Genomic DNA, 15,576 nt, shown 5'->3' on the forward strand with positions numbered 1-15,576 from the left:
CAACAGAAGGTTGAATGACTTGAGCATATTTGTTGTTATACAGTGAAGAGTGGCAGATGCTGGCACCCACCTGTGACCGCTGTGATAAAGACTTCTGGCTGCTGATCAACTGTATTGACAAGGCAGTGGGGCCATGTAATGCAGGGTTCCTGTTGTTACCTGGTGTGTTTGCATCTGTGTGTGATCTCATTGATCCACAGCTCCTGAGACCAGAAACCTCATGACAGAACCTCCTGTGTCAGCAGTGGTTGCACAGCATGAACAGTGGATTAGCCCTGTTTTTGGTTCCCCCCCTCATAGATAGAAATACAGAGGAGGCTTTTAACAATTAGACAATCACAAAATTTAATCTGCTGCTCCAATTTTCGAGCAGGTCTTATGAGCAGCACATCAATTCATTGCTGTACACAACTCAGTGTGCCTTAGTGTAGCCTGATTTATGGCTCAAAGCCAGAGTTCAACTTCATACAGTCTGCAATTTCTTTGCCTTTTTTCAACTGCAGGTGCTGGGCAGAGAAGTGTATACATCAAACAACCAGCTGGGTGGTATTCAAATCATGCACAACAATGGTGTGACCCACTGTACTGTTTCTGATGACTTCGAGGGCGTCTTCACTCTTCTACAGTGGCTGTCTTACATGCCCAAGGTGATTTGTCAGTTCAAATGTGATGCTGTGTTAGGACTTCATGTAGATATGCTAATGTTTAGAGCTGTGTGTTTTTTGTAAAATACAGAAATGTTCTCTCTTCAGTGTAAATTTAGCCCAGTGCCAATCCTCAATGCCAAGGATCCCATAGATCGGCCAGTGGAGTTTGTTCCCACTAAGGCTCCATATGACCCTCGCTGGATGTTAGCAGGACGTCCCAGCCAGAGTGAGTGGCTCATCTAATCCGTAGTATTATTCTTAATTTTTGGGCTTAGTGACTAAATGATTGTTAATCACCAAATAAGTATATACAGTCAATAATAAAAACTAATCTTATTTATTAAGCTCCAAAAATGAAGAATAGTTATATCAAATTGTAGTGCTTTATATTGCATCTTTGCTCCTTTTCAACTAAAATGCTTAAACATTAATTATAGAGTCACTGTCTAATTTTTTCTGTTATTTAAAGTAAATATAAAGATTCATAATTTCAGCCTAATATCCAGTGGGTTAAAGGCTGAAAGACTTCATTAATACAGCGAGGCTATTAAGAAATAAAGAAAGATTGAAGCCTATCACAACAGTGCTAAAGGCAAGATCCAGATAGCACCGAAATGGATGCAGTGTGTTTTACACTACAGGTCAGGACTGAGCAGGTTCCACGTCAGTGTAATTACAGCTCAGGACAGCAAAGAAATTGGGGACCATGTAGGAAGCCAGTCAACGTCTCTGGTAGTCACGAGTGGCGAGGCTTAATTGAATGGTAACCTCCGAGGCTGGGCATGTTTCTCAGAGTGTGCAGGCAGAAAAAGAGCTGAACAAACTCCTTATAGAGTCATCCATCATGGTTGCTGCCAAGATTACAGATTCTGAGTAAAAAAAAAAAAAAATATATATATATATATATATATATATATACATACACGCAACCCGGACTAACAAACAGAAGAAAGCCAAGGATTTAAAAAAAAAAAAAAAAAAAAAATATGGAAAGGAAGAATATTTTCTGAAAATTGATTTGAGTTTCTAATTGTCAATAATTAATTCTACTTTCATACCCGTTTCACTTTTTCATCTTTCTGCACTCTGCCACACCTTTCTCACTCCTCTCTCTAACTAAAGCTCCAAAGGGGTCCTGGCAGAGTGGCTTCTTCGACCATGGCTCCTTCATGGAGATCATGCAGCCCTGGGCTCAGAGTGTGGTGGTAGGCAGAGCCAGGCAAGTGTCCCAATTAAACAATAAACCCAGATCACATGCTGCCAAGAATTAATTTGCTTACAGCATAGATAATATGCTTGGTGTTATAAATTGTAGTCAAGATAATTTGTAGATGTCAGCGCTCAAAGTCCTCTGTCCACAGACTGGGTGGGATACCTACCGGAGTGGTTACTGTGGAAACCAGGTCAGTGGAGCTGTCAATCCCAGCCGATCCAGCTAACTTGGACTCAGAGGCAAAGGTACGGGTCCCTTGATGATGTACTCAAGAATGAATTGCAGACACGCCTTGATGCTGATTTTCTGATTTGTATATTTAGATCATTCAGCAGGCAGGACAGGTGTGGTTCCCAGATTCTGCTTTCAAAACAGCACAGGCCATTAAGGACCTGAACCGAGAGGGCTTACCACTCATAGTGTTTGCTAACTGGAGGGGCTTCTCAGGTGGAATGAAAGGTATGTCTGATCCATAGTCAGTCTGACTTTAACCTTTTGCAGTATTTCATTTCTAAATTTTCCTTCTTAGATATGTACGACCAGGTGTTGAAGTTTGGGGCCTACATTGTGGACGGGCTGAGGGAGTACAAGCAGCCGGTACTGGTTTATATTCCCCCACAGGCTGAGCTCAGGGGAGGCTCCTGGGTGGTTATAGATCCCACCATCAACCCTCGCCACATGGAGATGTATGCTGACAAGGACAGCCGGTGAGAATGGCAAAATAATGTCAGAATAAGAGTCATCTTTTTTTAAACCAATCTTGCACACCTAAATCATTCTTGTCTCCAGAGGTGGAGTGTTGGAGCCTGAAGGAACTGTGGAGATCAAGTTTAGGAGGAAGGACCTGGTAAAGACCATGAGAAGGGTAGATCCGGTCTACATGGGCTTAGCTGAAAGATTGGGTGAGTTCTCCAGTTCAATTCTAATTAAGGTTCTGTATAGGTATCCTGTCCCCCACGGCCTTGTTCACATTTGTGGTCTTTCTCCCTGCTGTCCTGTTTTTGTAAGAAGCAATAATATCAAGCAGGAGCATGTGTGGTTGCACAGTTGTTCTTTATTTGGTGTTGATTGTATCATCTTCACTGCATTCCCCTGAGAGACGTGTCAATCTCAGCCTCCTCAGATCAATCACCAGCACTCCTGTCTCTCCTGAGCAGCCTATTGATTTTCCTCAGGGCTCAGAGGAACTGTGGTCCAATGCTGTGTGGGCTTGGTGCTTTGGGCGAACTGGAGGAATGGATGGTTGCTGGGGAGGATTTGAGAGTTTACAGATTGGAATTGACAGAAATCAGTCTGTGGTGACAGCAGCTAGAGGTCTTGGCGAGCTCTTAAACAAAATGCTGTTAGCAGCAGTAATTTCACAGCTGCATGTAGAACTTGATTTGATGGTGGTGGAGCTATAAGGGAGGCCATATCTAAGACTACCATGTAAAGGTTGAATTTGTTGCTTTCACACCTAAACTCCAGTACACAGTTTTCCCTTTACCTATTAGAAACTGCTATTTCTTCCCCATGTATTTGACTTATAATCAAAACCTACAGACATCTAGCTGTCTTTTTTCTTTTTTATTGAGTTGTTTTAAAATTCCAACAGGAACTCCAGAGTTGAGTCCCCCTGATCGTAAAGAGCTGGAGACCAAGCTGAAGGAACGTGAGGAATTTCTCCTGCCCATCTACCACCAGGTGGCCGTGCAGTTTGCAGATCTCCACGACACGCCAGGTCGCATGCAAGAGAAGGGCGTCATCACGGTGAGAATTTAAATGCTGTCTTGTCTGCATATATTGCTATGTATGTGAAAAGCCCACAGGACCGTGTCAGGTTAGCTGCTGCTGCACCTGCCTAGTGACTGATGTTTGGTCTCACCAGGCAGCAAGATTCGTCTTCATAATTATCTTCTGATGAACCTGGTCAATCACCTTAGAAAGCACAGTGTAGCCTCAGGCAGACCTCATCTCATTCTGTGCCTTCCCATTCCCATCTTTCATACACAGACGCACAAAGCCAGTTCGCCCATATGACCACAAGGGTGTTTCATAGATGGATGGTGGTCTTTTTTTTTTTTTTTTTTTTTTTTGCACAGTGTAGAGTAGAACAACTTTATTAACTGTAGTGCTTTGCACATTAAGCAGAGAAAGTTCTGACAGTATTGTTTAAATGATATTTTCAGATATTCATTCCATTGTGATGAATACACCATTTACAAAACAGCAGTTCTATATTATGCAGTGTGACATCCTTTGTGCAGGTTAGGACAAGCAGAAAATTGTCTATATTTTGCATTAAATGCTTAGAATTAAATACATGTAATTATACTCTGTGTTGACATTTAATAACATTACCTGCTCATCTTTTGCCAATTTCAGGATATCCTTGAATGGCAAACCTCCCGTCAGTTCTTTTACTGGCGTCTGCGCCGTCTGCTGCTAGAAGACACAGTGAAGAGGAAGATTCAAAGAGCCAACAGCGAGCTGACAGACGGCCAGGTCCAGGCAATGCTGCGCCGCTGGTTTGTGGAGGCAGAAGGGGCTGTCAAGGTAAAACCCACCGATTTATTTATAGACATTGTTCAATAGTCACACAACACATGAGAAAACCATGAGGCTTATCTTTAGATTTTATACAGTGTGAGTCATATTCATATCAAAATTCATCATTATGCCCAGTCCTTTTGTGGTGAGTAATTGAGTGACAAGTCTGAGCTTTACTTTTTTTTCAGGAAAGTGTGTAGATGCACTCAAGTAAACACTTAGCCCCTGGGGAATGATTACAGAGATTGTTTTTTCTATCCTGAAACTCCTATCCCAAGTCCACAAGGTGCACCCGATAAAGAAACTGAAAGCATTCCTATTAAATCATTGTGATTAAATACAGATGGACTGATAAGTGGTAGTTAATGAAAATAAGCATCCCTCAGAGATACATGAATGCTGTTTCGGCCCAGTCTCAGACTCAGACGCTCAGCCGCAGGGGTGACATGAGCCGGCCTAGCGTTTGAGATCTCCTCAGAAGTGGCCTTCTTGTTAGCTAATATATTATCCCAATCAGGACTGGCTGTCTTAAGCTACAATTAATCACAGCCCTGGCACGTGCAGATAGGAGTGCAACACGCTGTTTCTTAATTAAAAGCAAACAGATTAAAAATGATTAATAAGGGCATTAAATGTTCTTGTGGACCTCAAGCAGGACTGTTCATAAAAAGGCAAGAGCCCATTAAACCCACCCGCCCTCAAATCTTTGCTAAGCCCTCCAGCCTGGCTTTGTTTGGAATCAGAGATGCTAGCACTCATGAAGACTGTTTTTTATTTTTTATTTTTTTTTTCTATCAGGTCCAGTCACCAGGACATCAGACCCTGACTTTGTGCCTGTCCATCTTTTTTTCGTTTTTAATATATATATGTATATATATATATATATATGTTGTTTTATATTTTATACATTTATAGATTAAGTTTTAGTTGTTACTTTGAAGTGTTTTGTTCTTCCGGTTACATTTGCTCACACTACAAGAAAAAAAAAAAGTTACATCTGGGATTTGTTTATCCATAAATACTTGTTCACAATGCTCCCCTTCTCTAACACGCCCTCCCTGCATTATGCAGGCCTATCTGTGGGATAACAATGAGGAGGTGGTGGCATGGCTAGAGAGGCAGCTAGCTGAAGAAGAGGGTGCAAGGTCTGTCATTGATGAGAACATCAAGTATATCCGCCGAGATCACATCCTCAAGCAGATTCGCAGGTAATAAATCAGTTCCGTGTGGTGATGAGTTAACCAGTGCAACTCATTTTCACCTTACTTTTCCTTCATCTGCCATCACATCCATCTCATCCAGCTTCCCTTGCATGATTTTGATGTGGACTTTTTTTTTTTTTTTTTTTCTTTAAATTCTTTTATTTTCAGCCTTGTTCAAGCCAATCCAGAAGTTGCCATGGATTCTATTGTGCATATGACGCAGCACATATCACCTACGCAGAGAGCAGAGGTGGTCCGTATCCTGTCCACTATGGAGACGTCAGCCTCCTCCTAGTGGGAGCTTGGCCTTTTTCTCACTGATTGGCTGAATCACAGGTCAGGCCGGAATCACAACTAGAAGAGCCTGGCTCAGCCAGAGCTACGCCTGATTCACACTACAAACTGAGGCTGGAGGAGCCAACATGATGGCCCCCGGCAGCTGCCGGGTTACTGATGAATTGTTGGCAATGATTCTCCCTGTGAAAGAATTCAGATGACTGACATCAATTATAACATTTTGTAGACTGTCATAGGTTAGTGTTAGGCTAGTGTTTAGATAAATCCATGTATTTTGTATTAAAGTGCAATTGAAAAATGGCTAAAGAAATATCTGGTGACTAATATGACATAACACAGTTAGCCCAAATGGATGTTTACACATCCACGATAATCAGTGACCTCCATCCTTTTGAATTGGAGTGTGCACAATAATAAATTTAGAATGTTGTCTTATTAAAAGGCACTTTGGTTTATAACATATGCTTGTTAAATTTTGCACGATTTGATGACCTGCTCGACAATGACAACATATTACTGGGGGCAGTGGCAAGAAAGGGGGTTTTTAACTCTTAAGTAGGGAGCACTTAGTTACTGAACAAAGACGTGGAACACTATAACAGCGCTGGACGGCAGAGCCCAGCAGGGAGCAGGGACAAGGTCCCTTTTAGACCCCGACTGCTACTCTGCAATGAGAAATGGGCAGCTTGCCTCACAACAAAACCACAGCTGTCCCTTCTGTTCTCAGTCCCACAGTATACACATGCTGCTTTAGATGCACTTTACGTCTAAATGTGTCCTTATAATGCACCCAAAATCAAACCTGCACAGTTTTAACTTGTTGCCTCTACCATATAAAATGTGAATGCACAAATTAATTCAAACAATAATACAGAGTTCAAATTTTAGTTTAAATAAGAATTAATAATTGCACTGCACAGGTAGGTACTAGCATGCTTGTACGGACAAAAATGGCTTTTGTCCTTTGGATTACTACTTTTCTGAGAACCATTCTTGAAACCAAATAATTAAAAGCCGACTTTTTTTTTGTTTTGTTTTTTTCAGTTATTTCTTTTTAATAAAGAGATATTTTTGAATTTACATCAGTAAACTAGTTAAATCGTTTAAAGTCTGTGAAGGAACTAATACTGCTGTTCACTGGATTTACACTGTATGTTACATGTCAGATCTGGTGTCTAATTTTACTGAAATCCACATTACTTGTTCTGTGTAATGTCCTTTTTGTTTTACTTTATGTAAATGTTACTTATGTACCACTCTTAGGATTATAAAGATTATTATTATCATTGTCTAGACACCAAACTTGGTAGACATTTGAAAATGTTACCAAGTACTCAGGCAACAATAATAACGATTGTTCTTTCTGCTGCAGGTAAAGTAAAACTACATGAGCTAAAAACAGAGCTAGATGCTGTGGATGAATATTTATCATTACGCAATAGGAACCAACCCAGCATATTATTTTGGTTTGAATCTTTTTCACATCCTTGAAAATCCTGGACCGAGACCCGTATATATCTAAGGAAAACTTTCACCTGAAATACTGCAAATATTCTCTGTAACGTTATGAAGTTATACATTTTTTAAAATTGTCATTTTTTTCATTGAAACAAAAAAAAAAAAAACACCTGTCTGTCATGTTTCAGTCAGGATGTGAAATTTGTCAGTGTGTGGAAATGATAAATTCAAACTTTCTCATCAGCCTGTGTTGGATTAAATTTTCAGGTTACGAAAACAAAAGACACTTAAAAGTAAAGATGTCTATAAAGCTTGTCCATGATTTAGACATTGTTGGCGCACATGTTGACTTGTGGTTTTATAAGCTATACAGTGCATATATGTATGTCAAACAGTGTGCTTAGACTGTTTTCTGCTGCTTGTGGCTATTTAAAATATGAAGTTGGAAAACAATGCCTTAATTGCATATTCTCCAATTCTATTTGTTACCAATAGACAGTTTATGGCAACTTTTTTTTTTTTTTTAATAATGGAGTACATAATATAAAAACAAGTTCAAGTTCAGTCTAATGTTAGCAATGTGACATAGCTTTTTGGCTTTTGTGTCTTTTCACATGTAGTCCAGTTTCTTATAAGAAGCTGCTTGTTTCCTATATGAGGATGGAGAAGAATTTACAGTGATGAGCTCTAAATGTGTCTGCAAATTTAATAAAACTTACCAAACTTAGTTTGAGGCATATTGGTGCAGAATTTATTTATTTTTTCCTTACATAGAAAAGGTGCTTATAACAGAAACTCAAGTTGCCAAGAATTTGCACTAATTTAATTTGTCAATTATTGATGATCCACAAGACAGATAATAACATCACTGGATGCCTTATTAATTTCAGCAGTCAGAAAAAAAGTCTATTACTCTGGAGAGACATTTTGTGATTACTCGAAAATGATAGTCTTCCCATTCCTCCATCCACAGATAATTAAAGTGGTGTTTTCTTCCTGGCTTTTAAACTTCAACAGTATTAAGGAGAATGAAGTAGATCAAAGAAATATTGAGGGATCTATCTCATCTTTTTTTTTTTTTTTGGCCATTCTTTCATATCATCCCCTTGGCTCTGTCAACTCTATTACCATCCGATCAACAAATATGTAAGACAAATTGAGTTGCATGCACTCAATACCCACCACAATTATAGGAGGCCCAATAAGAAAATGAGTCATTTGGTGGTGTAATTGGAAATGCGCCTTGCTTGGTCTCTCTGGTCCACCAGAGGTTTTTGCTCATTTGTTTTGGCATGCTAGGCTGTCTAATTCTTGTTTTAATCACTGGCAAACTGGAGGATCAGGTTCCTCTTCAACCACTGAGTGGAGTGGAGATGACTGGTTGGTGAATGATGCAGGAAACAGCTTAATGTTGTTTCTTTAATTTACAGTCAAATTCGTAGTTACATCAACAATCTGGAAACATTTTGTTGGGCTCCTTTGGGTGCTACTTTTAATGTACCAATAAAACCATGCTGATGCTGACAGAATTTAGATTTCTTTTATTTTCCACTTATCGAGCCTCCGTGACTGCTGGTTTCCATAACTGTTGGAAAAAGGGAACAGCGAGACATATTAATGGGAAAAAAATCTGTGTCTGTGATGAGACTGAAATGGAGGCATTAAAATTGCGCAGAGGGGAGACTCAATCATGCATCTGAGGCAGCCATAATTCCACATTCAAGCTTCTCAGTGACTTGACAGCACTTAAGAGACAATGCCTGTGACCCAGTTGCAGGATTCCAATTAGCGGGTGTATGCAACAGTTGAGATGAAAAGAGAACAGGGTCTTTACAGTGCCCCAGGGCTGTCTGATTACTGCCTGAAAACAAGAGTCCTTTGCCCATGACAAAGAGAAGACCAACACAGAGGGAGTGCAGGCCCCAGCTGTTCTCCCTCTCTCCAGGCTGAAGGTTTCTGAAGAGCTCATCTCATCTCCGCCTGTCTGCCCCCCTTTCACATTACAATCATATTACAAAGTATAGAGCAGCACAGTCGCAGTTTGGGATGGAAACTGACAAGCTCTGGGTCATGGGCCTGCTTGTCCTACTTCAAGGCAACTTCAGATGCAGAATGAAAACAGTCCTGGCTCTATTGCTGGGCCCAAAATGTTTTTAATCTCCTGATGAAGAAAACTGATGAATCAAAAAAGAAGTATGCATTTCTATACTGAGCATATCAGCATACCAATATAATTTAAGTTGTACATAGATATACTTCGTAAAAGTGCATTTTTTTGAGTTGAAAGTGCTTTGGTGTCTTTGTATAAATGTAATGTTTATGTGTTATTTTAATAACATTTTATTTGTATATTATATTCAACAGTACAACATATAATTCAAGTATAACTAGATTTGTTTTTCACTTTTTAACACTATATCTTAACAGTCCACTGATTTTATATACATGTAAATTGTGCCCAAGTTGTTCATATAACAATAAGAGTGTGTTAAGTTAAGTTGGTATATGTTTTAGCATATTAAAAGAATATTTTGCTAAGCAGAAACGCTCAAATATTTAAAGAATACATGGCAAAAAGCCTTTGTGTCTATTTAAGTTACACCCAATTAAAAAGTAGAAGTTGTTAAACAAAACATTTATACTAATACAATCATGAAATTCACTTATATAAAAAAAGATATGTACTTACACATTTCCGATTGCTTATGCATTATTAGGAACTTACTGTCACGGAGTAAAGCACAAGTGAATCAGTTAAAAAGGCAATTTCTATTAAATTTAGTGTCCCGGTTGTCTTTGTTTGCATATTGTTTTATGATGCAGGTGCATTTGAATAAGATTTCCCAGTGTATCTCAGGCTTTCATGATTTATAATGTTAATGTAATCACAGCCTTAAATTATGAAGGGCAAACCAAGTATCAGAAAAGCAATTTCCATTAATAGATCAAAATGAAAATAAATTAGCTGTTGTATCTTTAATGTGAGGAGGACAGGTTGCAGAGTACACAGTCAGGCAGTGAATCTCTCAGGGTGCACAAAGGCAGCCTGGCAGGCAGCTGCATGAGAGGCTTAATCTCCTGTACACATTTGAAACGTGCCACAAGGGTCAAAGATTATGACACCCAGTGATTATGACCCCATAATGCATACATTCTCATTCTGCCAGAGCTTGGTAAACATTGGCTGAGGACTTACTGAATACCAGGGTAACACAGAGGAGGAATAATTTACAAGAAGACAAGCCTGCTGCAGGCAGAAGATGAATAAAGCACCAGAACAAGACAGAAACACGTTGTTCCCAGCACCAAGGACAGTTTTATACCGATGTCACAAAATAGAAAAAATTAAAAGGTTTTTATGGTTTCACGGAATAATGCACAGATCATCACGTCTGTCCATGTGTTTCACAAAGTTTCTGCTACACACTCTTTTCTTTAGGTTTCCTGCATGTTGCAGTCTACGAGATGATATGATTCTTTCTCACATCTATGTGTTTTTATGTTTTTACATATATTCTAGCATGCACCTGGCACCTAACAATACAGAAATGTTAAAATCCTAATAATCATACACACTAATCACTATTTCTGCAGACTATGCATTAAAATGTCTGTTCAACAATATATGGTGCATTCAGTGGCATTTCATGATTTAAAAAAAAAAAAAAAATACTAGTCAGAGCTGAAACTACTCCAAGACAATGTAATGTACTGAGGAACTAAAGTCTTCATATTTCCAGATTCCAGCCATAAAAATCACCTCGATGCCTTGGCCCATGGAGCATGAACACTAGTGCTAAGCCAGTTGAGTTCCCATGAGTTGCCACATAAATGGGATGACATATAATAATTGTTTGATCTTTCTAGACTTCCCAAATGATATCGGACTGAAAGGCTCAAACCCTGATGATACAGAGAGTCGAGGGTTCAGAGGGTTTGTGATGCTCAGAAAAACATTTTCGCTACTACTTTTCATGTTTCACTACTTTTCCAGTGATTGGGAAAAAAAGACTTTTGAGAGAGTGTGTGTCACAAGAGGAATATGGCTTTTTAAACATGGCCCAACACTGTTCTCTAGGGCTTACCTATAAGGTTGCATATATCATTTAGTGAGAGGTCTTTTTTCTCCACTACAGCACTGAATATAGAGTGGCCACCACAGTTGAACAGCTTCGACAGCCGTTTACTGTGTTTAGTGCAGCAGCCGTTCTGGACTTTGACAGAATGTCCGGATTATCAGCTCGCCTCTGCTGCAGTCTGTTGTTCATCCTCAAGAGGAAATCAATAATGTGCTGTAGCTGAGTACACAATAACTAGCTTACTATTTGTCCAAATACTGCTGTTCATGCACTTGCCTGTAGATTTGTTATTGATATTAGCATAGGCTCTGAGAAGCACAGCTTAGTCAATATGAACAATAATACACAAAATGTTCATTGTTGCTGTGCATTGCAGACCAGGTGAATCTGCTCTTTCTACCATGAAGCCGCTCCTCCTCTCCTACCACCCACCCCTCAGCCCCCCACCCCCACGTCCTGACATTAACATTCATGGAGTCACTGGAGTGTGGCGAGCCGCGTACATCAAGCCAACGACGAGATGCAGGGATAAGAGGGGAAAGGGAGGATGGATGAAAGGAAAGGGTGGGCTGGGGTGCTGAAGGTTGCCCTGTACAAGATAGTGGGAAAGGTCAGCAACCAAGGTGTCATATCTTTGGTGATACATCACAATTATTACTGTAGGTCATTGACTAGTGTGGAAAATATAACAGCAGGTCCACATGATGTGCTGGAAAGAGTGGGCAAGGCCGGACCAGCATGAATTCACTGTTGACTCTTACATCATTTAGCTCAGTAAATGTTAGTAAAACAATAGTGCGACTCTAGAGATAACAAAATGAGTCTGCTGGTCCAGACTGAAATATCTCCCAGTAACTACTGGCTGGAGTGCTACATCTTATAGCTTGTACAGACAATTATAATCCCCAGAGGATTAGCCCCTGTGACATTTGTGATTCCTTGTTTTTTTACTTGTGCCATGATTCCACTGACATTTGTGGCCTGAGTGAAATATCTTTACAACAATTTGATAGACATGAAATTCAATATAGATATTCAAGGTTTCCAGGAGATGAATCCTGATAACTTTGGCAATCCCCTGATTCTTCCTTTTATTCCACATTGCTGTTGAGGTTAATGTTTTTACTTTAACTCTCGTGACCAAATTATATGATTGGGTCAGACGTTCATGACTAACTGTCTTATTGTTGCTCTGTAGACATAATTGTGAATCAAAGTGCAGAAATTTTTAGCAGTTAATTTTTTTTAAAAACAATTTCCACATTTGCTGATATTTGAGGGCTAGTTCACACTTTTGTGGATCATATTTATGCTTCTGTGCAGTTAATACTATTTGACATTTTAAATATAGCAACACAAACGTGTCAATGACAGCACACAGTTTAAGGGAATGTTGAGTTTTAATAGCGTATGCTTCACAGTCTTCCCCATGCTAATATAGAGTAAATTACTGATTGATTAATAGCCCACATTGAAGAACATACATCTCTGCCACACACAGTACACAAACTATACTCGTTTTGAGGTATGGTATACACAGAGTTGCTGACTAAAAGAGTTTAGCTTAATGCAATGATCAGCCCAGCAGTGGGCCATTTTGAAAGGTGTGCCATATTAAAATGCATGCATTACAGGCGTATCAGTGGAGCGTGAAAAGCCAACTCCCCATGGAACTGTTGGTTTACTGCTTCTCACAGGGCCTGTGGAATGGTTAGATTTGTGACCAGTGTCCTCTGGCTCTGAAGGACAAAGGCAACCAACCAGGAAAATCATTGTGCCATCTACCAGGGTGGGTGTCCAACATTTATATCAGGCTGAAAAAGACATGGACAAGTTCACAAGCTCAGTCAGATGTCCTGCTGTACCTTCATAACCATTACGGAGGTGGGGAAAGTAAAGACTAGCAAGAAGACTACATTTAGTTAAAATGACCACTTGCGGGGGGTAGAGCAAATTGCTGAACAATGTCGTGATCAAACTACAATTTTCACTTGTGTTCCACTTCCTCCGCTTCTCTTTCATACAAGTAGAAGGCAAAGGATGAGTGGAATTGGCAGAAACACTTCAAGTGATGAACCCCCCACCCCTCATCCACACTTCCACCCTGCCTGTCCACCCCATTACACACATATATGCACACATATGTTTTGCAGAGAAGAGCTTTTTCACGCTTGAACAGTGCATGCTTGATTGTAAATGAGAGAACCATCAACCTTCTGCCATGTGTCATGTCTTTGTCACAGTCTTCCCACTACAGTTACTACATACAAAGTGATCTGAAGGAATTCAGTGCAGAAAATGTGTAGGATTGTTTGTGTAAACTCAATCAGGGATGGAATACCTCTTCATGCCACAATATGACATGATCCTAAGATTTGCCAAAGTATCTATAGATCCTAGAATAACTCAAAATATGTTAAATTGAAATTCATGTTATTGTCAATTGTGTAAAAGAATGAATAGCAAACACTGCCTTGCCTTTTGTGTGTAGACGACTTGCCAGTAATGATAACATGCTGAAATCTTCTCTGCACTCGGCTTTGCAGATTAAGCACTGCAGGAGAAGAAAGTAGGTGGGGAACTCTTATGATTCTGTCCTCTTCAGCTTTAATCAAAAGTACACTGATGTGCTGCAGCTCCCTCCCTCCCTTTCATAATAATAGGCCGCTAAAAATTCAGGAGGCAGGCTCCACACAAATCACTCGCCAGACTTGAGTCAAATGCAATAAATATGTAAATGAGGAGAAGCCAATGTCTCGTAGCTTCGAGATCAGCACAAGGAGAAAAAAAGGGGGAAAAACTGTATTAATTGCCCGTGGCCAGAGGAATTCTATTACTGTGGGCATTGATTATAAAATTGTATATGTGAATGATTTTCATGCAGAAAGTGAACTACCAAGCCTCGAGCAAATAGTAAAGAATGAGTCAAACTAATGAATTGGTTGAGATTGTGCAAATAACTAAAAAGAATCAGCAACCACAAAAGCCCGTGTTCAAATAAGATTTAGATTTGAAAATAAAAGGTTTTCCATCAAAAAATAACAGTACAATATAATTTACTCATTATATTTCACCGATTTAAAGTGTAACAGCATTTACCTATATTCTAGATGTACAAATATTATAGCGCTTTCCTTTCTTAGTTTTTAGGTGTTCAGGCTCATAAGGCAGTTACAGCCTTGGAGAAAGGGGCACAGGACATTATTCGCTTTTAATTCAATTACAAAGTCCATAGACGTTGCACCTAAAGGACTCTGTAATGTTAACATTTTGACACTCAATATCATGAGGGAAGATTTTTTGGGGTCAAAGTACTTAAGCAAAATCACATTTAGACCTGACTATAGGGTACGTACAAAAAGTGATAGCAAATGATCCAACAAAACTGTGCTGACTTTACCTAACAACAGGGTCTTACTTTATGAACAACAATAAAATGATTAGCTGCAGAAGTGTCAGGCCATAATAGTACACTATGTGCCCTTCTGGCCACTACTCAGCTAAATTCCACTCAGTTGTTTGAATATTTCCCTTTTTGTTTTGTTTTATTTCACTTTAGGTTTAAACACAGAGGAAAAGAGGACAAATAATTGTACATGGTACAATTCTAACTTTATTGTATATGGTTTGTGCAGTGGTCTGAGTGTCAGCTAGATTTAAATTGATTTTCTGGCCTCCTGTTTGTCTTGCAAATCTCTCTCTTAATCAAGGCATTTTGTTCAGATAAAGAGGGATTAGTTTGATTAACAGCATTATCTCCTCTAACATTATCTCATACAGAAAGGAGAATTTCAACACAAGACTTTAATTCAGATGTGACAGAGTTTAAAACATAAAATATATTTTAGTATTTATATGAGCATCCCCATTGTGTGTGGTGCATGGTGTGTATCACAGTAAGAGAGTAAGACAGAGAAACAGCTCGGGTTCTTTAGTGTTTTATTCAGTCAGGTGTGAGCACATTTGGATGAAAACTGGATAGGTTACTGCCTACTGAATTACTTATTCTAAGGATCTGAAGACCCTATGGGATTATAGGTCAGAGCACACACTATACTCTATATCACTTGAGCTTTTGCAGCATGTAACTTCTTCGCTTCTTCCACAGGTGTTTAAGTTTGATATGATTGTCTTTCCAAATTGTCTCAGCC

At 39.4% G+C, this 15,576-nt stretch overlaps 1 protein-coding gene across 6 annotated transcripts in view; it reads left to right on the forward strand.

The window, feature by feature from the left end:
• acaca (acetyl-CoA carboxylase alpha) overlaps window positions 1-8,083 on the forward strand; it is a 30,704-nt gene extending 22,621 nt beyond the window's left edge. For all 6 annotated transcript variants that reach the window (XM_026327768.1, XM_026327766.2, XM_026327767.2 and 3 more), the window contains 11 exons: window positions 504-647; window positions 753-873; window positions 1,770-1,866; window positions 2,009-2,105; window positions 2,184-2,319; window positions 2,390-2,567; window positions 2,650-2,762; window positions 3,455-3,609; window positions 4,225-4,395; window positions 5,461-5,597; window positions 5,760-8,083. In XM_026327768.1, the coding sequence (XP_026183553.1) occupies window positions 504-647; window positions 753-873; window positions 1,770-1,866; window positions 2,009-2,105; window positions 2,184-2,319; window positions 2,390-2,567; window positions 2,650-2,762; window positions 3,455-3,609; window positions 4,225-4,395; window positions 5,461-5,597; window positions 5,760-5,886 (1,476 nt within the window). In that variant the 3' untranslated portion in view covers window positions 5,887-8,083. The remainder of the gene's footprint in view (window positions 1-503; window positions 648-752; window positions 874-1,769; window positions 1,867-2,008; window positions 2,106-2,183; window positions 2,320-2,389; window positions 2,568-2,649; window positions 2,763-3,454; window positions 3,610-4,224; window positions 4,396-5,460; window positions 5,598-5,759) is intronic.
• Window positions 8,084-15,576: the final 7,493 nt, after the last annotated feature.

The sequence above is a fragment of the Mastacembelus armatus genome, chromosome 14 (assembly GCF_900324485.2).
Source record: "Mastacembelus armatus chromosome 14, fMasArm1.2, whole genome shotgun sequence".
Lineage (NCBI taxonomy): Eukaryota > Metazoa > Chordata > Actinopteri > Synbranchiformes > Mastacembelidae > Mastacembelus > Mastacembelus armatus.